The sequence below is a fragment of the Patella vulgata genome, chromosome 8 (assembly GCF_932274485.2).
Source record: "Patella vulgata chromosome 8, xgPatVulg1.2, whole genome shotgun sequence".
In the NCBI taxonomy this organism is placed as follows: Eukaryota; Metazoa; Mollusca; class Gastropoda; family Patellidae; genus Patella; species Patella vulgata.
The window spans coordinates 15,157,558-15,180,925 of NC_065886.2; the positions used below are offsets into that span (position 1 = coordinate 15,157,558).

Sequence of the window (23,368 nt, forward strand, 5' to 3'; positions counted from 1 at the left end):
CCAACATTCTGTGCGTGGTATTATCCTTTTATTTTCAGATACTCGAAAGAATAGGATAGGTCACGAGTGCACGATAACTTAGGAGGTCCAATCGTATGGTCTTGCCTCTTCACTTGGCCTTGGAATGTCTTGGGGATATTTAGAGAATCAGAAGAATTAAATCAACGCGAATAGATCTCTTTGATTTTGGTAAAAATGATAACAGTGCCCATTTAATTAAATCGGGTTGATTTATTTTTCAAAGTGGGTGTCTGTGTGCATTTAAATTGTAGGCCTACAGACAAAAGTAAGGTTTGGATTTAACTGATGTTTTTGTTATGTTCAACAATCGACCGTTTAATCCCAAACCGAAACTAAAATTTAATAGCAAACCTACTTCCGATTAATCCTTCAGAAAAAAAATAATATTCGTCTGGCTCTTGTCCCATCACTCGCCAAAACAACACATCATATGAACCCAATTCAACACTTATTGTGATATAAACCAAAACGGTTTAGCCCCTATAAAAGTTGTCCGCGATATAACTATCGACGTTAAGCCCGACATTAAGTCACGTCAAACCCCTTTAAATGTGTGCTCTTTCATTTATTGATATCAACTATCTTAAAACATAATGTGAGCTCCCAAATAATTAAGAGGTAGTACAAGATGCTCCAGAAAGAGTAAGCATCGTATTCCATAGCTAATTTACTTTAAAAGAGTTCATATTACGTCAATTAGCTGTAATATTATATCTATTTGGTGACTGGCCAGTTGTACGGTATAGCACGATCATGGCATACAGGAATACAATATAAAACAAATGTCAAGGTTTATATACATTTTAAAATGTCATGAGCCATTTTTTCTTTCCCTAAAATTGATTTCAAATGATATTTTGATATAGGCCTATAAATGACCGAAAAGAATCAATTGGTAATTATTTACAATACACAAGGATCGGACAGAGTTGGTTATAAATATGATCTATGTTGATATTGTTTGTTGTGAGAGTCACAATAAAGAATTTGTCAAAAGAATTGAATATCACAAATGTTTTGATAATTATAAGTTAAACGTATACAGAATTCAGTGGGTTTTTAAAAGTTGGCATGAGTTTAGCGCGCCTTGCAAAAAGTTTCGCCCCCCCCCCCCACCCGCCCTTTGAAAAAATTGTCGAAAATAAAAACAATAGATTTTACAGCGACCCTGCTGAGAACACTTCCCGTCCCCCCTAGATCGTTGCTCTGGGCTAGTTACGGCCCTGGTTTAGCGTCCTCGTAATTTGATCAAGCTTTTATTATCCAGGGGAAATAACTCGATTTACCGCCGCTAATTTCCAAATCGGGGTTTTCTTTTCCAAGATGGGCAGAGATGACACTGTGGTTGAAATGAAATGAAATGAAATGGGGTTTAACGTCCTACTGTTCTGCTCCTAAATTGGGCTAATGAAGACGGGCATAAGCCATACAGTGTGCTATGAGGGAAATTTTGCCCGGGCAGCGGCACTATCGCCTACTCTTATATCGAATTCCAACTGCCAAGGGATCTTTTACGTGCATTCTTATGTATACACGGGACCTCGGTTTTTCGTCTCATCCGAAGGACTAGACAGCTGTCCTTGTCAGGCCCTCCGTCCTGCATCACTGACAAGGGGGAACCACGCCGGAAAACACTGTGGTTGAACCATAAACCTGTTGGATTTCTCGAAATAAAAGTAATCCGTAGGCAATTTCCTTTGGCTTAATGGTCCAACGCGTGCACTTTAGATCATTTGGTCTGTATAGGGGTAGCGTCGCCTATCCACCTTATGGATTTTCTCCAGTCCTCCGGTTTAAACCCAAAGCTAAAGACCCCTACGCGCAAGCGATTTATGGAAATAAAATTGAACCATATGTTAGTCCCGAAATGACCTAGTTTGTGTCGAGTGAACGTTAAACAGTATTTCTCTCTAATGTCTAAAAAGAGGTGAGACTTTAATCCACTCGAAACAAAGTAGGTAATTTCGGGACTAACATATGGTTCAATTTTATTTCAATAATTCGCTTGCGGGTCTTAAGCAGTGGGAGGAAACCGGGAGACCCGGAGAAAACCCCAAACCCCATGAGGTTGGACGGGCGCCCCTACTCCTTGTCACGTACAACCAGTCGAAACCACGCCAGTTGACCCAATGGCAGACCTTATGATACAACGCGCACGCGCAAACCATTCAGCCATCAAATCCCTCTAATTAATGTCTAAAGATCAACAGCAGATATCAATAGGGTCTGACGAGATATGACATTTAAATTGTAAATATACATGTAAATACCAGGTTATTGATTTTGATTAAAAGCATCCATCTTATATGTTTACTGAATGTATAACAGTAAATGAATATATATAACAGTAAGGGGGGTTGGATGGCCTAATGGTTAGCACGCGCGCTGTATCACGAGGCCTCCCATTGAGTCAACTGGCGTGGTTTCGAATCCCCAGTTGTACGTGACAAGGAGTAGGGTCGCCTGTCCAACCTCGTGGGTTTTCTCCGGGTCCTCCGGTTTCCCCCCACTGCTAAAGACCCCTACGCGCAAGCGAATTATGGAAATAAAATTGAACCATATGTTAGTCCCAAATGACCTAGTCTGTGTCGAGTGGACGTTAAACCCCATTTCTCTCTCTATATATATATAACAGTAAATACCACTATCGTGCAATCAGGTTTCGACCCCAAGCTTGTACATGTATGTAGGACAGCATATCCAACCTCGTGGGTTTTCTTCGGGTCTTATGGTTTCCTCCCACTGTTAAGGAGTAGGGTCGAGGCCTCGTTGGTTTTCTGTGGGTTCCCCCGGTTTCCCTCCACTGCTAACGATTGTGCGCAAGTGAATTACTGAAAAGAAAACTGTACCACAGGGTAGTCCTGAAACGACCTAATGTGTGTTGAGCGGACGTTAAACCACATTTCTCTCTTATCATAGGTGTCAGGCGTCATGTCCAGAAGACGAATTTCTTTTTAATGCTGTGGGGTAAAAGTGCCCCTCCCCCCCCCCCCGCCTCCCAGCACCCCGACACTCCCGTGTATGCCCTATCAACCCGCTTTAGCCATGCTGTATATAATTCGTCCAGAAGACGAATTTCTTTTTAATGCTGTGGGGTAAAAGTGCCCCCCCCCCCGCCCCCCGACACTCCCGTGTATGCCCTATCAACCCGCTTTAGCCATGCTGTATATAATACTTACATTTTACCAACTAATATGTTAACATACATGTAGTGACAGTTCCTATTGAAAGTATGAATAGATCCAATAAAGACGAGTATTTCAATAAACCGATAAATGACTATAATGGAGAAGCGATTGGACATTGTGATTGAACAATAGACAGCGAGTTATAACCCAAATACTGCAATACCTCAACATGGGGTTAAACCCGTTTACTTGTTAACATATATATATAAATCATACAATATACTTATATATTAAACTATTACACAGTGTGGTCACGGTGCAGTGTCTAAACGGCTAATTGTGACGTGAATGTGCAAGTTTTCAAGTACTTAGGCAAGATATTTGTTAAGTGAGATTTTCTATGTAGGATGTGAATATATGACTTCATAAGATAAGTTGGAGTCAAATCATAATCAACAGATTTTTAAGAGAACCGTAGACGAGTGCTTTAACATGGTAAGTATATTATTATATAGTCCCTCCGTCTCACAAGGTAGAGTAAACTTATTCTTTCAAGAACACTTGGTACCACTTCGTATATTTTATGACGTTCGTTTAGCTGTCAAGTTTTAATGTAATCTGTAATGCTTCCTTTCTTCATTTCACAACGAAACATTGAGTCAATTGGCGTGGTTTCGGTTCCCCGGTTGTACATGACAAGGAGTAGGGTCGCCTGTCTAACCTCGTGGGTTTTCTCAGGGTCCCCCGGTTTCCCCCCATTGAAATAAAATTGAACCATATATTAGGTCCCGAAATGACCTAGTTTGTTTCGAGTGGAATATCTCCCTCTCTCTCTCTGTACCAGAAGATCTTATTAATTAACAGTTTTCCGTAGACTTATAGAATAATAGAATCTATAGATAGACTGGACCGGTGCCAGAAACCAGTAAGATATATCATAATATATGTGAGTCATCCTAATTATTGATTAAACATGGTGCCCACAGGTTCTACTATTACCAAGATTATATTTAAATAACAGTATATGTCTTATAATCGCATTTACAAAAGGCTTTGTTCATTTCAGGAACAACGAATTACATAGTGACGTCAATCAGTGAAGACGTGAAGCGACATTCAACGTGTGCCGATGATAAATAAAGCAATAGTAGCGTGTGTAGTTTGAAAAAAAGACAGATCGGCCAATTACCAGACAGAACGGCCAATAAAACAGACAGATCAGTCAATTAAACAGACTGATTGGCCAATTAAACAGGCGGATCGACCAAGAAATAGTAATAAGACATGGGGAAGGGTGCTTCAAAGGAAAAACAGGTAGGCCTTTCTATTGTAATACAATTATCTTATGTAATGTAATGAACAGTTTGGACGTGGATCGTAGGGATGGGGTTGGTCAAATGAGTGCGCTTTAGATCATTAGGTCCGGCATTGTTTCGATACTCAGCTTTTTACGTGACAAGGAATAGGGTTGTCAATCCAACCTCGTGCGTTTTTTCCGGGCCCCCCGGTTTTCTCCCACTCCTAAAGACCCCTACGCGCAACCGAATTATTGAAATAAACTTGAAAAATATGTTAGTCCCGAAATGACCTAGTTTGTGTCGAGTGGGCGTTAAACCCCATTTTTCTCTCTCAGACGTGCCCAGTGGAGAACTTATTAGAATATAAAATCAGTGTACAGTTTGAAATGCAAAATAAAAATAAAAATCGCATTGTAATATTATTCAGGCCGAGAGAAATAATTTGGAACAGACGCTCAAAAATGATCCAATGGACCTGATTCAGAAGAATTATATAGTTCTTATAGAGCACCTGGACTCAACCCACGTCATTGATCTTCTGTATCAAGACTTTGTCCTGACTCATGTAGAACTGGAAGAGCTTCACCAAGAACACGGAGCACAACGTAAAGCTAAGACACTTGTCACCTTACTGAGAAGCAAGACTCCAAAACAGATTAACAAATTTATTGACATTATCAAAGATATCCAGTCGTATCTCTATAATATTATGGTTTCCAACTCACTGCATGTTTCCGGTAAGTGCTTCCGAGGAGTGTGGTTCTTTCTTTTAGATCCTAAGTAGGGAGACCTCGACAGCCTTTGGTTAATAACTTGATTTGTTTTCTAAATTAGTTTTAAAGGATGTGTTATACCTCTGGTATAAATAAGAAGTAAAGAACAGGTACGGCAAGGTATCTGTTACAGTTTTACACCAACCCCCCTTTCTTTAGCGTATGCCGGAGAGATATATGTATGTACGGTCGCATACAAGCTTTATGTGTGGTTTAATGGATCTATAATATATATTAGACTATACATGCATTCATCCATTAAAATGGGCATATCAGCAAGTTTAGTGAATACAATAAGTACAACATTAAATTGAGACGCGCTGCCAAGTATTCTGATAATTTTGTTTGTATAATTTTAGGTTCGGGTATTGGCTGGACAGATAATACTGATCAAGGTAGGTATTTAGATAAAAGCGAATTTGAGTTAACATACAGAGTCCAGTTTCGGCCTTGAGATTGTGCAATCCTTGCGGTTACACAGGGCATGCAACATATTGGAGGGTGTGGGGTGTATTCCGTATACTCTGCATAAAGTCTGAAATATCCTGAGACCGGTACAGCAGGGTCTGTAACACCGGGGATAATCAGAATCTTTTACCTGCACGCCAACATGTACACAAAATTTCGTTTTCGTTTTTCTGGTCCCATCCGAACAACTAGACGATGTTCCTTACCACCCCTCCCCCGCAATCCACAACGTGAACAGCATGTCAAAATTAGGGCATTATAAGAAAACTATCAAATCATGTGAACTGCTCTCGGTCTAAACCGTGGATACATCTATGAATGATAAAACAAATGAATTTTACTCAGAAATCAATACATTTATCTTTCCAGTTTGTGAACCCTGTAAAGAGCAAGACAAAGAACTTACAGCCACCGACTGGTGTTTTCAATGTTGTGAAGTTATGTGTTCAGATTGTGCCAAAATCCATACAAGTATGAAACTTCTCCGGCATCATTCCCTAAAGAAACTGTCCGATCTCAGGCAACCTGCAAAAGAAGGCGTTCCTACTATACCAGGAAAGATGTTGAAATCAAAAGAAGCTGTGTCAAAATTTCTGAGAGTAAATTCTGGCACCCCTATGCCCGTTTCTATCAGTGGTGATAAAGAAGGCTCTGCGGGTGCTACAGACTTGTTACACACCGTTATCGATAACATCTCCATCTTACTAGTCTCGGATTGGCATAACGAAAGTGTGAAATCATTTGCAGAGATTGGAACAAAGGTAAAGTGTAAAAGACTAAAAATGGCGGGATGTCCTTTTCGAATGACAAAAATATCTCCCAATAAAATAGCAGTGACAATGTCCACCAGTTTCCTCATCACTATCATCAATGTTGGTGTTGGTGTTCTTGAGAAGTCCTCGGAAATACTGGCCGCCAAGAAGTACGATGGTATTTGTTATTTGGGATCAGGTAAATTTGCTGTTAGTGGTGAAACCTTGGATATTATTAACTCCAGCGGTGATATTTTGACCACCATCGACGGTGAAGATGGACGGAGTCTGTTCAGTAATCCGGACTATTTGGCAAAAACTCCACGTGGAGATATCGTGTTGTCCGATCACAGGAACTGTCGAGTTGTGTGTATAAGCCAAAAGGGGCACATCAACTGGGTTTTTCAAAAGCAGACGGAGCCCAAAATGGAGTGTCCGCATGGTGTTAGCTGTGACGTAAACGGTAACGTATACGTAGCTGATTGGGATCGGCATAATATAATTCTATTGTCTCCAGAAGGAACTCTAAAACAGATCCTTGTTGCGGCGAGCAACCGATTATATCGACCCCGAACCGTTTGTACGGATGAGAATGGTAGTAGACTGTTTATCGCTGAAGACAGCGGACTCGTAAAGAAATATAGAGTACTGTCAACATAACGAACCATTTGGTGTTTTTATAGGTTCCAGCATCTATAAGAAACAACTAGCATACGTCAGTGCTTTGGGCTATGCAGTAAAACTGCATTTTCCCCAAATCGTCGCCAAAGAACATTAATGGGTAAAGCTTGTTCGTATCGTACAAGAAAAGAAAAGTTTTAAATTTATGCCATGATGAGTATGACAATTATTGATCAAGTGTCACAATGTAGAATAAATGCCAGTCATCGTCAACAAATCAAAGCTTCTATATTTTGTTATAGAATTCCTTCCCATCCTAGCTTGGGAATCCTGATTTTCTGGATGACTTTTGTTGAGATAATTATGCACATTAATTAAGACATCGGTTAAATAATACAGCCGATATCACTGGATGAATAAATTATTAGGAGATCATACACATGGCTAAACAGGCCTTTGGGACATCCACTTCACCACCTTAAGACGCGCGAAAAGCCCTTCCCAGTCATAAAAATCCAACAAGGGCTTACGTTCACAAAAACCTTTAAGCATGAAGAATGGAGTGGATCAAGCTCGCTCATTGTAGTAGGTAGTTCACCAGCTCACTAAGTCCCGGTAGTGGTGTGGTGGTAGCCGCTCGAGGCTGAGTGGGGAATGTGTCCCTACCCCAGGCAAGCTTTTTAACTGGGGACACCCAATTTTGATCCGACAACGATCCCAGGACCAGTGGCGGCTGTAGTTGTTACCTACAGACCCACCTTCACCCACTCATATGCCCTTCGGCCACTAAATCCAAGTGTGGGCTGAGTAAGTTTCTCAGGTATTTTCTCTTGGCACACTATATGGTGTTTCCCGTATTCATTAGCACTTTTGGTACAGAAGAGTAGGACGTCAAACACCCTTTCCTTTCATTCTCTTTCCCAACAGTAAGCTGCTCTGAAGGCCTCAAATGCTGTCAATATCAAACCCATGAGGCTTGACACGTAAAGTTCATGCTGTTATTACTATTACTGTAGCACCAGCTAGACCTTTATAAAGATCTTCAAGCAATTGGGATAAGTAAAGAAACCCTTCAAGTCTTTTAGATCAACAACTACATGAATCATTGTGTACATATGCCTTTGGTTTTTCCTCATATTAGAAGGACTAGATTCTGTTCCTTGTCAGCTTTCCTCCTGCACTACTGACAAGGGAAACCAGAACAGGAACTTTCTCTGCAAAAACCGGGATGGAACCTGTAGAGAGAGAGAGAGAGAGAAAGAAATGGGGTTTAACGTCCACTCGAAACAAACTAGGTCATTTATTTATTTTAATAATTCGCTTGCCTGTAGGGGGCTTTAGCAGTGGGAGGAAACCGTTGGACCTGGAGAAAACCCACAAGGTTGGACAGGCGACCCTACTCCTTGTCACTACAACCGGGGAATCGAAACAACACCAGTTGACTCAATGACAGACTTTATGATACAGCGCACACAGGCTAACCATTCGGCCATTCAACCCCCAGATCGAACCTGGAACCTCCTGGTAAGCGATCCAGCGCTTTATTCACAGAGATCCCACAGCTCCCTTAAAAATCTGTCTTAATAAGCCCAGTCCGGAGCAAAACTATAGGATGTTAAACCCCATTTCATTTCATTTCCCTTAAAAATATTATAACACCATAAACACCATAATATAATTTACATAATATTTTATGAGAGAATTTCACCATTAAACACTATTTACAATAAAATGTAATTTGTATCCTAATTAACACCAAAACTTGATTGATATACATTTAAACACTTACAATAGATTTAAAGAACTAAGGTGACAGGAAAATATCACTGTACAAAATATCTCACAATTTTTAACAAATTTGGTCATCAAATTAATTTTAACTAAACCATTTAGGGACTAGCATGTTGTAAATTTTGATGTCACAACTTGATGATTGAAAGTTGAGTAAATTCTTAACTCAAGTCAGAGTTCCAGACTTTCCTAAATATATACCACATATTTACAAATTCTTAGGAAACCACGGCATCCTTCACCAAACAGTGGCTTATTATCTTTCTAATTCCCTATATACTGTTTTAATGATATAAATCTTTCCATATTGATACATGTGAGTCACCACATACCTTTTCTTCAACAAGTCAAGCTAGAAATGTAGGAATAACAGCTTTCATGAAGATTACACAAAGTGAAAACAGGTGTTCATAAATATAATTTTTGTTTGTCAAGCCAAGCCAGACATGGAAGAATAATAACTTTTACTTCATTCTAAACAGAGTACATGAATAGAGAACAGGTGTTTTTGAGAATCGTATTTACAATATTTAAAATGTACTTGACATGTAGTCTATGTTGTTCTCCGTAACTACAATCATATTTCATAAACTATTAAGAGGACACAATATACAAAGGGAGGTAACATAATTTAAACAGGAAATATCATTTTGATTTTTACAACTGTACAGGAGTGCAACACATTAATACAGATAGGCTCAGATAATAGCACTGAAGAAAATTCAATCTATCAAAAACAAAATAGGTATATTGGAACTTCAACACTTGGTACATGTAAAAATATTGACTACCTTGATTCCCTGAAGACAATTAGAGAGAGAAATGGGGTTTAACATCCACTTTACACAAACTAGGTGATTTTGTAACTAACATGGTTAAATTTTATTTTAAATTATTTGCTTGCGCCTAGGGGTCTTTAGCACTGGAGAAAACCCACTAGTTTGTACAGGCAACCAAACTCCTTGTCACGTACAAGCAGAAAATCATAACCTCCATTCCCTTAAGAAAATTAGAGAAACTGCCTGAAAATTATGAATAGCTCCCTGTGTTGTAGGACCGTATACTGGGTTTTGGAGGTGAGTGGTTTGGGATAGCCTAAACAGCCCTAGTTAGGAAACGTTTGAGGGTCCAAGTGTTAACAAGGTTAAAATGACACATGAACCTTGAGGAATTTAAAAAAAGAGGCCTAATATGATATTAAGGATGCCATCAGTCAGACATATTTATTTTAATAACCATGGTGTTTGGTGTAACTTTAGTTACATGAGGTATTCGAATATGTCATGAGGTAAAAATATTCTAACAATAAAGGGGGGTGAGCGACCTCAAGTCGGAGATTACCATCAATATTGCCAACAAGCCGTAAGAAGGTGTAAGGGACAACATGTAGATCTACTATAATTATATTTTTGATTTGTTTTGTTATAAATTTTGTTAATCTACATAATATAATACAGATGAAAGAGCAAAATTTTATTTCAACAATTCGTTTGCAGGAAGGCATCTTTAGCAATGGGAGGAAGAAAAAAGATCCAGAAAAAACAGACTAAGTTGGACAGGCAGGCCTACTCCTGGTCACATACAAGTCGAGGTCCGAAAACATACAAGTTGGCCCAATGAAAGACCTTAAGACCACACACCCCTGCCCCTTACAATACAGATCAGAGTAAACATGTTAAAAAATTTTTGATTAAGAAATTTAAGATATCTAAAGTTAATGGTAAAAGGCATTTTTTTTGAGTAGAGAGTATCTACTAAGTATAGTTCCTCCAAAACAAACTCTGCCATTGTTTTATACAATTATTGATTTAACGACTAGGTCCTTTACAGAGGTTCCGTTTCTATAAATAATCTTCCTTTGTAAATTGTCCATTCCATACATTTGGAGAGAATGTGCAGTTTGGCATCTCAACAAAAATATTCTGTCAAGCTTTTTTTTAATCATCCAAGAAGAAAAAGTTTCCAGTTTTCTTCTGTTCAGAGTCCTGTAATAACAATAAAAAGAATTGGGGATAAAATATCTTGTTTTTTTGGATAATTATGTTTCAATATAATAATTATTATGTTCTTTTATATCTCCTACAAGAAGTCATGTTCAAGGAGCTACACAAATTGTTAGTTTTCTGTAAATCTATGTCATGGATAGGCAACACAATTAACCGGTATAATGTTAAAAAAGCATGGTTTTGTGAGTTCTTATAGTGAGTTATGCTCAAAGTTTTATCATATAATGAAGATCTTTCATAATTCTTTTATATTATGCTCAGACAGTTCCAAACAACCGCATAATTTTGATATTGAGTGACACTGAATTGTTACTGAAGATCTAAAGAATCACATTAAAGTGTTACTGAAGATCGAACCAGTTGCATTAAAGCATTCGCATACCTTGATTGAGTTGAGCTTATTGATACGTGGTCGGAAATTATTTGGATCTCTTCTGAATGTGATTTCCAATGATTCTAAGAATTTATTCATTCCATTTAATAATGATTGTGGGCTGAAAAAGACAATAATAAATTTCAGAAGGATGGTTTATACATCATTGATACAAAACACACCAACACAAGGGAAGGGAATAAAAAAATTTAATATATATTTTACATATTACCAATGGCAAGTCTTAACAACATATATTTTACAAAACTGATGAAGTGCACTCAAACTATAACTAAACTCCATCACATATAATTGGTAAATGGTCTCTTCATGATAAGTCGTGTAATTTTCTCGAAGCAAAATGAATGGAAATGGGGTTTAACATCCTACTTTTCTGCTCCGATTGGGCTAATGACAGGATTATGTCATACTGTGTGCTATGACGGAAATTTTGCCAAGGGATCATTTACGGGCATGGCAATGTATACACGGTACCTCAGTTATTCGTCCCATCCGAATGACTAGACAGTTGTCCTTGTCAGACTCTCCATCCTGCACCACTGACAAGGGGGAAACCACGTCGGACAATCCCGATGAACTATCTCGGACAATGCAGGGATCGAACACGCGACCTCCAGGCTATCGAGCCAGCGTCTTACCCACTTAGCCACCGTGACTCCCCTTTCCTTGAAGCTCATAAACATTTACTTCCCTCAAGCCCACTGAAACTATAACTGAGCTGAGGAAATACATTTTGTATAACTTTATTTCTACATAAACTGTGTAATATAATATGAGAACTTACGCATTAGCTACTGTATTGATAGATGGTGTACCAGAAAACATAACAACACGATCAGCTAGATACGTAGCCATTATAAAATCATGCTCTACTACAAATGCTGTCTTCTTCGCATGAAGAATAAATCTGTTATAAAGAAAAACAAAATTCAGTTTTATAATATATATATACAATGGGGAAAATTTCTACTTTTCAAATTCCTATAAATAGAAATTCTTCTTAGATCAATTTGAATAGCCTTATAAATATAAGTTGAGCACACAGTAACTTGGAATGTGACAGTTCCAGTTCTGTTTTAGTGGTCTTGGCTGATGGAGATATTTAGTCTGCACATGCGTTGTAGCCCCAAATCCCTTAATAATGGAATATTAAATCCAGTATCCTCCTTATCTCTTGCCTACCATGGTGCCCCTAAGAACACGTGAATCTTCTTTTAAAAAGTTGAAATTAATGGAAACTCTTATAAGATTGAAAAACAATTTGAGTGAAGAATAAGATGAAAACTATACCTTTTAATAACTTTAGCAGCATGTAAACGTTGTTCAGAATCAAGGTAAGCTGATGGTTCATCTATAAGATATACATCAGCAGGTTTACCTAGACATAATACAATAGCTGTTCTCTGTAACTCACCACCAGATAAATTCTGTACCTATTAAATTATAAATAATAAATAATTCATAAAAGATGCATTATGTAAGATTGAGGTAAAGAGATGGCCGTTCTTGATATAATAGTTCAAAAATAGATAATGCAAAGTTAATATATTGAACATTTCATTCAAATTACTTTATTCTGCACAAAGTTATCACTATTTATAAGTTTTGACAATATGTGTGCATTGATTGTACTGGTTATTCAAGATTTAGCCTCACATTTCCATTTTAAATTAAATCATTAAATTGCTGAAACGTTCCAATTTACTTAAAGGCAGAGCTATACAATGCCTTAGAAAGTTGATTATGGGCTTATGTTAATACATGTCTAATTAAAGATACATTATGTAAGATTTAGATAAAGAGCTGGCCTGTCTTGCTATAATAGTTCAGAAATAGATAATGTAAAATGAATATACTGAAATTACTTTATTCTGAGCCAAGTTATCACTGTTTGTAGTTTTGACAAGATGTGGGCATTGATTGTTTATCACCATAACCACGGTACTGGTTATTCAAGACTTAGCCAACACTGGGATCTAACCTTGGACTCATGGTAAATAATTATCATGTGGCATGTACTGTATTTATTTATCTCTGATGTTAGTACATTATATTGCCTAAACAATGACTTAGATCCATTTTAAATTTTAACACAACTTGCTCTGTCTCTGTAAATATCAATGCTGTTATTACCTCCTGGTCTATAATCTGTTCTATCTGTAATGGTTTCATGACATCTGTATTAAACTGAGGATGTATATAAGCATCTCGTATCTTCTCATGTAATAACTGTCGTACAGTACCTTTATGTTTAGGACTGATCTTCTGTGGTTTATAACTAACATTTAATACAGGTGTCTTACCTACAAACATAATATAACATGTCAGTTATTTCCCTTTACAACCTGTACTGCATCATTACTATCAGCCAAATATCGTCAGTGTCTCTAGTTGTCATTACAGCTCAATTTCATTTTAAGTTGTGTTTCAGAACTTCAATTCTGGTTCAGTCTTTCAAGTCAACATGATCATCCCAACATATCACTGCAACTCAGGTATCATTTAATCTTGTGTGTCTAGCACTAATTTCTTTCACATTCGTTTAATATCAAATCTTTGTTGAAAAATTGGTAAAAATCATTTAAAATCACCCCAAATCATCTAATTTGTACCTGTGTCCAGTTTAAAGCTGACTGATTAATTTCGATAATGATTGTCCAATTTACAAGTATTTAATTTCATGATCACTGTTCAAAAATTAATCATAATACACCAATAAACAATTGGGTTGTTTATTTTTTTTAACAGTGATTGAGACATTAAACGCTTGTAAATTGGACACTCATCATCAAAATTGAATGGTCAGCTTTAAACTGGACATAAGTAAAATTATATGATTTTTGGTGATTTTAAACGATATTTATGAATTTTTAAACAAAGATTTAATATTGAATGAATGTAAAAGAAATTAGTGCTAAATACACAAGATTAAGTAATACCCGGATTACAGTGTATATTGCTACATGTAGGCAACATGATCATCAAGACTTATACTGCTCATCCAGAAATGAAATGAAATGGCGTTTAACGTCCTACTGTTCTGCTCGTAACCTGGGCTAATGAAAACGGGCATACGCCATACAGTGTGCTATGAGGGAAATTTTGCCTGGGCCGCTGCGCTACGGCCTACTCTTATATCGAATTCCAACTGTCAAGGGATCTTTTACATGTATGCCAATGTGTACACGGGACCTCGGTTGTTTGTCCCATCCGAACGACTAGACAGCTGTCCTTGTCAGGCCCTCCATCCTGCATCACTGACAAGGGGAAACCACGCCGGAAAATCTGAATGCACTTTTTCGGCCAATGCAGGGATCGAACACCCAACCTCCAGACTAGCGAGCCAGCGTCTTACCCACTTAGCCACGTGACCCCCCTGCTCATCCAGACACACATCACTAGTCAACATGATCATAGTCACATAAGGCTACAACATGATAATACAGTCATAAAAGGCTAATCAACATGATCATACATTTATATAATGCCAGTCAACATGCTTATTAATTACAACTTTCTATTTTAAAACAATGTTAAGCTTGATTATTTGCATTAATTTCGTAAATTAGATTTATTGTAATTATCAAATCTTTATAACACAAACCTCCCTCATCAGGTTCTAGTCGACCAGCTAACATTCTAATAAATGTAGTTTTTCCAGTTCCATTTTCTCCTAACATAACAATAATCTCAGAATCTGTAAACTGTCCACCTTGTATATTTAACTCAAAACCACCTATAATTATAAATGACAGGAGATAAAATGGGACTGGACAGGATAATGAAAACGGGCATAGGCCATGCAATGTAACATGCCCTGAGAGAAAATCTGGATGGAAAGTAGCAATTCTGCCAAACTCTTCAAGTCTTTTTTTCACATGCACACCATTAAGTATAAAGGTAAAAATCAGTTTTTCGTCTGTCGGAACAACCAGCCAAGCGTTCGTTTGCCACACCCTCCATCCTGTACACCAGACAAGGGAGAAACTTTCTGGCCAACACCTGGGATCGGGTCAGTGAGCCAGAGCCTTAACCCTAACCCGTAACCGGTCATTGTTAACTATAATCACCATAACGTTATACAGCCAAGTGGTCACGGTCAACTATAGTCGACCACAACAAGAACCTTTTTCATAAGACGCATTTGAGTATTTAGTTTCGTATTTAATTGATATTTAACGATGTCAGGAAGGTTAAAGACACTCAAAGTGGTTGAAATGCTTATGAATGATTCCGACTCTGATTATATTGATGACACCGATTCTGAAGACGATATTTCTGATGAAAATGATTTAGAATGATTTGCAAATTATAGATCAACTAACTTATCCCCTTCAACTTTTTTATTGGTGTCAAGTGTCTATCACTTATAATTATCGGGAAGTAGTCGATTGAAATAGGCATACAAAATATTTCACTTTTATTCTTTACTTAGCCTGACCACTTGACGTCATGACGTCGACCGGTTAAGGGTTAATCACTGTGATTTTCCTACCATTATCAATAATCATGCAAAATAATGAGTTGACATGGCAGTTAACTCTGGTATTAATTAACTAGGTTTTACAGCCCGGTTTCCACCCTGCATCTAACACGGTGAACAGGCAGTGCAGACTTCAACTCGGAAGGCCTCAAATAATGACATATGATTAAATCATAAAAATTTACATAAATTCTAGAAGTGATGAAAATTAAGGATAGTTTCATTTTACAGTCAATTTATATAGTTAATGTTACTACATACCCAACACCTTTTTCATGTCTGGATATTCATATCTACAGTCTCGTTTGATTTCATCTTCCAGTGCTGTTTCAGCTAACTTGAATGTTAAAGACGATTCACGGAATCGTAAATTTTCAGTTGGCACAAATCCATCCAAAAAGATATTAATACCTGTAATGGAATTAAAAATAAGAAAAAATGACTCTCCATCTAATATAAACAATGACTCTCCATCTAACTAATATAAACAATGGGCCCTCTACAGAGTGGATTTCAATGAGAGAGAGAGAGAGAGAGAGAGAGAAATGGGGTTTAACGTCCACTCGACACAAACTAGGTCATTTTGGGACTAACATATGGTTTAATTTTATTTACATAATTCGCTTGTGTGAAGGGGTCTTTAGCAGTGGGAGGAAACCGGAGGATCCGGAGAAAACACACGAGGTTGGACAGGCGACCCTACTCCTTGCCACGTACAACCGGGGATTCGAAACCACACCAGTCGACTCAATGACAGACTTTATGATACAGCGTGCGCACGCTAACCATTCAGCCATCCACCCCCCCCACCCCCCCGGATTTCAATGAACATGAGGTTATAATTATAAGTATATGGGTTGGAAGGTGACACATCAGATAGGCTACCTTACACCTCGCATCATACATACCGGTGATCAAAACTATGTCAGTTGACTCACTAACAGACCTAATGATCTATAGCACGCATTAGACCGCTCAACACCCCTACACTGTGTTAAAGTCTGAAAGATGTATTAACACATGAACCATCAGCCATGCAAAGACGATTTATTATCTGATACAAGTGGGATCATAGAGGAATGAATAACAGCTTTACTTACCTTCTCGAACACTGAAGGGCATAGTAACTACACCATAAGCACTAGGTACACCATATAAACAACAGATGAAGTCAGAGAGATAATCAAGTACTGATAAATCATGTTCTACTACTATGATATATTTATCGGGATTAATTAAACTTCGGATAGCTTGAGCAGCTCGTAATCTCTGCTTTACATCTAAATAACTAGATGGTTCATCAAACATAAAACTACAATAGAAGATTACATATAAATTATTCATAAATCTAATATCCAAATTTATTCATAAATCAAATATCCAAATTCATTCAATATCCAAATTTATTCATAAAGCAAATATTCAAATTATAATTTATTCATAAAGAAAATTTCTAAATTACAATACATTTTATTTAGGAGATAAACAGAGATTGAGTTGATTATTGGTTACATCATCAGAATCAGCTTAAGATCATTGAGCACCAGAATGAAAAAAAGAACACTGAAATATTTATATGCAGTTCGTCACAAGGACAATAGGGGGTGAGGGGAAGGGGGTGAGGGGAAGGTGCACTGTTTATTTAACTAGATTTTCTATCATTCAGAATTAAGGGAAATTCCAGATGTGCTACTGAATATGATTTTGAAGGTTACAATGACATTGTTGAAGGTCATCATTTCTAACTTATTGGTAGCCATGGCCATTTGATTGGTCTATATATGTCCACTGTTATTAATGTGATAATAATCGGAATAGAGATACTACAGACACAGACAGTAAAGGATGAATCAATCATGTCCAGAAGCTGAAATACTATTACAAAAACAGGAAACATTTTTTTTCTTATGTTGGATCCATTCATGGGATAAAATGTCTGTTCATATGGTTTAGCTGTTTACAGATGCTTCTATAAATATTTACATCAATTGTGTTAAGTGTGATGTGAAACAATGTTAAATTCTATATTAGAACTTACATGTCTGCATTCTGTATACAAACAATAGCTATAGCAAATCTTTGTAATTCTCCTCCAGATAAATCTTCTATATTACGATCTGTTACATAGTTCAAATCTAAAACAAAATACAAATATATTGATTATAACCTAAACAGGCCTGTGTGGGTCTTTATTACTTAAACTAGACAGTATGATTTAAGACAGCATCACTAGGTTATTATGTGACTAACATATGGTTATAGTACTATATATTATCTTCATAATAACAAGAAATAGCTGGAGAGGAGAGAGAGAGAGAGAGAGAGAGAGAGAGAGACTTGAACATCCACAACCAAACTAGGTCATTTTGGGATTAACATATGGTTCAATATTACTTCCAACAATTCGTTTGTGCGTAGGGGTCTTTAGCAGTAGGAAGAAACCGGAGGACCCGGAGAAAACCCAAGTTCGATAGGCGACTACTCCCTGTTACATACAACCAGGGAATCGAAATCACTCCAGTTGACTCAATGACAGATCTTATGATGCAACGTACACGCGCTAACCATTTAGAGTGAAGGTAGTGAAAGGAAACCAGAGAAAACCCTACCCCTGTGATCAAGCTCATATAGATTACAAACATCAAGATCTACTTGCCCGGAGACACCAACTACTAGCATTATATACACAGGCTTTTGATCATCATTTGTAGTTTTCGGACAATATCCATTAAACGATGAACAACAGTTATAAATCTTTAACAGTTCAACCATATCCCAAATCCAGACATTTTTTTTCCTGGCTACCGTCTTTGAGTGCAAAGAAAATTATTGTGGGTATTAGAAATGAAATGAAATGGGGTTTAACGTCCTACTGTTCTGCTCCTAACCTAGGCTAATGAAGAAGGGCATACGCCATACAGTGTGCTATGAGGGAAATTTTGCCCGGGCAGTGGCACTATGGCCTACTCTTATATCGAATTACAACTGCCAAGGGATCTTTTACGTGCACGCCAATGTGTACACGGGACCTCGGTTTTTCGTCCCATCCAAACGACTAGACAGCTGTCCTTGTCAGGCCCTCCGTCCCGCATCACTGACAAGAGGAAACCACGCCGGAAAATCGGAATGAACTTTCTCGGCCAATGTAGGGATCGAACACCCGACCTCCAGGCTAGCGAGCCAGCGTCTTACCCACTTAGCTACATGATCCCCCGTGGGCATTAGAGATGTCCTATTTCAAAATCCCAGCAGGGGTTGCAATGTTCTTTTTATTTATGTACATTTCCATTGTCTGTGATGCAGGAACGAGGTCCAGGTAAAGAAAAGCATCCAGCTATTTGGACAGTACGAAAAACCAAGGTCCAGTGTACTAGTACTAGATGTAAAATAATCCTTGACAGTTGGAATTTGAAATAAAAGTAGGCAAGAGCGCCATGTCAGGGAGAAATTTCCCTTATAGCACCCTGCAGAAAAGTAGGATGTTACATCTCATTAGGTAACTCGTCTTGGTGCTGGGACTCCATGTTGGATTAGCCTTTAGTCATTTTATTTACCTAAAACATCCATTATCTGTTTCTGATTATCTAGTTCTTTCTTCTTGGCAAGAAGAGTTTCAACAGAGCCTTTAACAGCTCGGGGTATCTGGTCCACATATTGAGGTTTAATCAACGCTTTCAAATCATCCTCTAAAATCTTCGTAAAATAATTCTGTAATTCACTACCACGGAAATAGGCTAAAATATCTGTCCAATCTGGTGGTTCCTGAAAAAAAAGAGTTAAAGAACTAAATGAAACTCTCCACCAATGTTTTGGGGGAAATATGCTAACAATATATAGACTTAGAATTCAAAGATTTAGAATGTGTAAAGCCCGGCCCATACCGCCACGACTTGCCCAGACTCTACCCAACGCAACGTCTTGTCTCAGATAATCAGTGCAGTGTGGACAGTCCCACGACCACGATCCAATCGATTTCCGTCGCGTCTTGGCACGTCGGCCCGTTCAATCGTAGTCGGATGCAGTTGGTTGCAGTCGTAACTTATCGTGTTTGTGTGGACACTCACACGACACGATCAATTGTCTTACTGATGTTTAGTCAATCAGATAGTAGCATTTAGTCATGTGACTGTGCAGGTCATGTGCTCCTTGTTTAACTGAGGGAAAATTCAAGATGGCAGATTTTTGGACAGAAGAGAGAGAGGATGGGTTGTTTTACATGTGGGAGGCCTGTGTGGACTGGTACCGTCGTAGGCAAGTGAAGTAAAGGCGCGATTCGATTTTTTTTTACAACTACCCAAGACGCAGAGTCCTGTCGGCTTGTGTGTAGTCACGGTATGGGCCGGGCTTTAAAGGTTAGTACAGAAGTACTAATTCTGAGAAAATCGTTGCATGATTCTAATATTCGACAGGTTTACTCCTTATGACTAGGTAAAGAGTAGTTTTGAAAAAATATCTTGTACAATAAAGAAAACGGACGGACGGGGGCGACGACAATATACGACCACATTTCAATGTGGACGTATAAAAATGTGACAAAATACTCCCATGTCCCATTACCTTAAGGCAAACATTCGTTTTTGATGAATTCTCAACTCCATTAAAACCATACACAACTCTTACCACTAATATTAACATGTATAGAATTTTGAGCTATCTCACCAAGACAAATAAATTATGCCATTTACCTTAAATCTTCCGAGATTTGGTTTTTGCTTTCCAGCTAAGATCTTTAAAGCTGTAGATTTACCAATACCATTAGTACCCACCAATCCTAGTACTTCTCCTGCTCTTGGTACAGGTAATCTGCAAAACCCGTTAACATAGGGTTATTTCTATAAAAGTTGGTTTAATTCTACAACGGCTACATACATGCAATCATCTTTAATGATGTACACATTACCCAGCATTTTAACGAAAAGGTGATTAAATGAAATGAAATAGGGTTTAAAGTCCTACTGTTCTGCTCCTATATACTGGGCTAATGAAGATGGGCATACACAATACAGTGTACTATGAGATAAATTTTGCCCGGGCAGCGGCACTATCGTCTACTCTTATATTGAATTCCAACTACCAAGGGATCTTTTACGTGCATTCCAATGTATACACGGGACTTCGCTTTTTGGGCTCAGCTGAAGGACTAGACAGCTGTCCTTGCCAGGCCAAAATGTGATTAAAAATTACTAACACAAACAAATCAATCCTCCACAACAATTAAAACAGTAAAGTTCACACATTTCTGACAATGAGGAAATAAAAATAAATCAATCTTTACTAATCTTGTGTCAGATCTGAAACAAGTCACTTACAACAAATTTCTGAAAAAGACAGAAATGCAATACCCATACCTGTGTAGTTTAAAGGAATTTGCACTATATCTGTGAGTTGTTTCCTTCTCCAAATTACTTGGTAGATTGATGATGGAAATAGCATCAAATGGACATTTCTGAAAAAAATTCAATTACAGTAGTTAATAGTAAGAGACCCCATCACATCTTGTAAGAGACCATATTACTTCTAAATAACATTAAGAACAGGACAGATTTGTGCATGGAACATCTGAGAAATGTTGAAAAATGTTGATAACCAGAATTTCGCATAATCCAGTGGAGCTTAACTCAGATGATCAAGATAAAGTGAAATGCAGCCCTAACGTCAAAATATGCCAAAGGAACTTGGATATCATGACAAGGTAATATTTATAACACATAACTATGGAAACGTTGAGAGAATACCTGTTTTCTGTATGTGTTATACATGTAGTTTATTACTCTATCCTATCCAGGTACTAAACACCTCTAAAAAGATCATGACAAAGTAGTATCATGTGTTTTGAACAGAGTAAGCATAGTTACTCACAAACAATACATACACTGTTAGACTCAACCTCAGCTGGTTTTAAATAGACTCTGTGTGAATTTGGCGAGTAAAATTATAGTAAAGCATTTCAGTTAACGTGGAGGGACAGCCAGTAGCAACAAACTTCCGGTCCCGGACGATTTTCCCGGTTAACAAATCTGTCTGAATCTGGTCTAATTTGCTGCCTTTGTTGTTGGGTTTCTAAAAGTTTTTGCTAAAGTAATGCTTTACTCTTGCGAATTAAAATTTCAGGCCATAATAGACACACTCTTCAACAAATTTCTCACCTTAGCACAAATACCACAACCTATACATAATTCTTCTGATATGAAAGCTATTTTATCTGTAGGTGAAACTTCAATACAAAGTTTTCCTGCAAAATAATAATATATCTTTAGATCTACATTGATTATGAATATATCAGTTTACATGAATTATGAAAATATGAAACATTTAGAACTCCATTTCTATACTAACAAATCTTAAAATATGAAATGGGGTTTAACATCCAATTGTTCTGCTCAAATTGGGCTAATGAAGATGGGCAGCAACTCTTATATCAAATTCCAACTGTCAAGGTATCTTTTACGTGCACACCATGTGTACAGTCACAGGACCTCGGTTTTTCGTGCCATTTGAACCACTATACACTGTGCCTAGCCAGGCCCTCCATCCTGCACTACTGACAACGGGGGGACACAAATCTTAAAACTGCAGTAGACACAATATTATTGTATCTTACAGGGAGGCTATGTAAAACAATGCAACACAGTTACCAGTACTGTACACTTACCCATTCTAACAACAGGACAAGATTTCTTGCATTCCTGTCGACATTTCTTTGGCCGACATTTATCGGTACTGACAATAGCAATACGGGTCAGTGTCTCATCCGACTCTTTCTTATCATTCTTAGTACGCTTCGACATCTTGAAGATGTCTCAGGCCAACCTATATATGATTCAAAAAATTTAAAAAAAATAAAAAAATACATCATTACATTCACATTATATTTGTACAAACTAAAATGTAAAATTCATTTTCAAGATGACACACACCTGAATGAGAAAAACAAGTTTTCAAGTGTAAAGGAAATGTTTCCAAACATAGCAAAAAAAAAAAAAAAAATCTAACTGACTTCAGTTCATGTCTTCATGATATAATTATTCTATATTGTCAATCAAAATAGGCTAATACATGTAATAATAATATCAAAACCAGTCCAATCACATATTGCTACAACTTTCTTGTCAAAATTAATACGAATAACAAACTATTTGTAACCACTGCAACTCCATATGGATATCTAGAGTACCGTATGTTACTGAAATCCTTACTGAAAGACGAACAAAAAAGTAAATTATGAAAATTGGCAATATAATCGCCATTTTCTATGAGAATATCTGAACAATAAATCGTATATTTACTAATAAACACTTTGAATTCTCTGAAAATACGATCCACGCTAACTCAAAATAAATAATAAAGCGCTATATAAGTCACAAAAACGTAATCAAATTTTAAAACAAACAAAAAGGCTTACACCACTCGTCTGCAATATGGCGTGTAGAACACGTGCTTCCGGTTCTAGATCGTAGTTACGTTTGATTTATCAACGTGGATCTATTATGCATCGATCAATCTTATATCAATTTAACAGCCCTATGGGCCCCTATGGCTAACTAAACGATTATATAGCTCGTAGGCTAATGAAAAATTAAAAGGCACTAATAAATTCTAAAACAACAAATGTCCATAATATATATAAGACCTA

The 23,368-nt window shown here is 37.4% G+C and overlaps 2 protein-coding genes across 3 annotated transcripts; one reads left to right on the forward strand and one right to left on the reverse strand.

The window, feature by feature from the left end:
• The first annotated feature begins 3,453 nt into the window (after positions 1-3,453).
• On the forward strand, positions 3,454-7,432 carry LOC126830699 (uncharacterized). Its single transcript, XM_050561111.2, has 5 exons — positions 3,454-3,644; positions 4,216-4,463; positions 4,875-5,184; positions 5,580-5,615; positions 6,058-7,432. Exons 2-5 carry the CDS (start codon positions 4,434-4,436, stop codon positions 7,098-7,100), a joined length of 1,419 nt encoding a protein of 472 aa, XP_050417068.2. The 5' UTR covers positions 3,454-3,644; positions 4,216-4,433; the 3' UTR covers positions 7,101-7,432.
• A 1,302-nt stretch (positions 7,433-8,734) lies between these two features.
• On the reverse strand, positions 8,735-23,199 carry LOC126830697 (ATP-binding cassette sub-family E member 1). Of its 2 annotated transcripts, none has more exons than XM_050561109.2 (15): positions 23,138-23,199; positions 22,388-22,545; positions 21,882-21,967; positions 21,084-21,181; positions 20,421-20,538; positions 19,290-19,497; positions 17,774-17,870; positions 16,836-17,047; positions 15,997-16,146; positions 14,857-14,988; positions 13,386-13,555; positions 12,543-12,685; positions 12,037-12,159; positions 11,241-11,352; positions 8,735-10,837 (listed from the first exon to the last, which is right to left on the reverse strand). In XM_050561109.2, the coding sequence occupies exons 2-15, from the start codon at positions 22,521-22,523 to the stop codon at positions 10,790-10,792; spliced, it is 1,833 nt and encodes a 610-aa protein (XP_050417066.1). In that variant the 5' UTR covers positions 22,524-22,545; positions 23,138-23,199; the 3' UTR covers positions 8,735-10,789. The 2 variants fall into 2 exon arrangements, with proteins under 2 accessions (XP_050417066.1, XP_050417067.1); XM_050561110.2 differs by lacking the exon at positions 23,138-23,199 and adding an exon at positions 23,022-23,137.
• Positions 23,200-23,368: the final 169 nt, after the last annotated feature.

Excerpts from the sequence above, each read along its gene's own strand:
- LOC126830699 (XM_050561111.2), top strand. The coding sequence starts at position 4,434 with ATGGGGAAGGGTGCTTCAAAGGAAAAACAG. Across the intron at positions 4,464-4,874 it reads GTGCTTCAAAGGAAAAACAG|GCCGAGAGAAATAATTTGGA; the intron begins GTAGGCCTTTCT and ends AATATTATTCAG. Across the intron at positions 5,185-5,579 it reads CAACTCACTGCATGTTTCCG|GTTCGGGTATTGGCTGGACA; the intron begins GTAAGTGCTTCC and ends GTATAATTTTAG.
- LOC126830697 (XM_050561109.2), bottom strand. The coding sequence starts at position 22,523 with ATGTCGAAGCGTACTAAGAATGATAAGAAAGAGTCGGATGAGACACTG. Across the intron at positions 19,498-20,420 it reads CAAATCTCGGAAGATTTAAG|GAACCACCAGATTGGACAGA; the intron begins GTAAATGGCATA and ends CTTTTTTTTCAG. Across the intron at positions 17,048-17,773 it reads TGTATACAGAATGCAGACAT|TTTTATGTTTGATGAACCAT; the intron begins GTAAGTTCTAAT and ends CTTCTATTGTAG.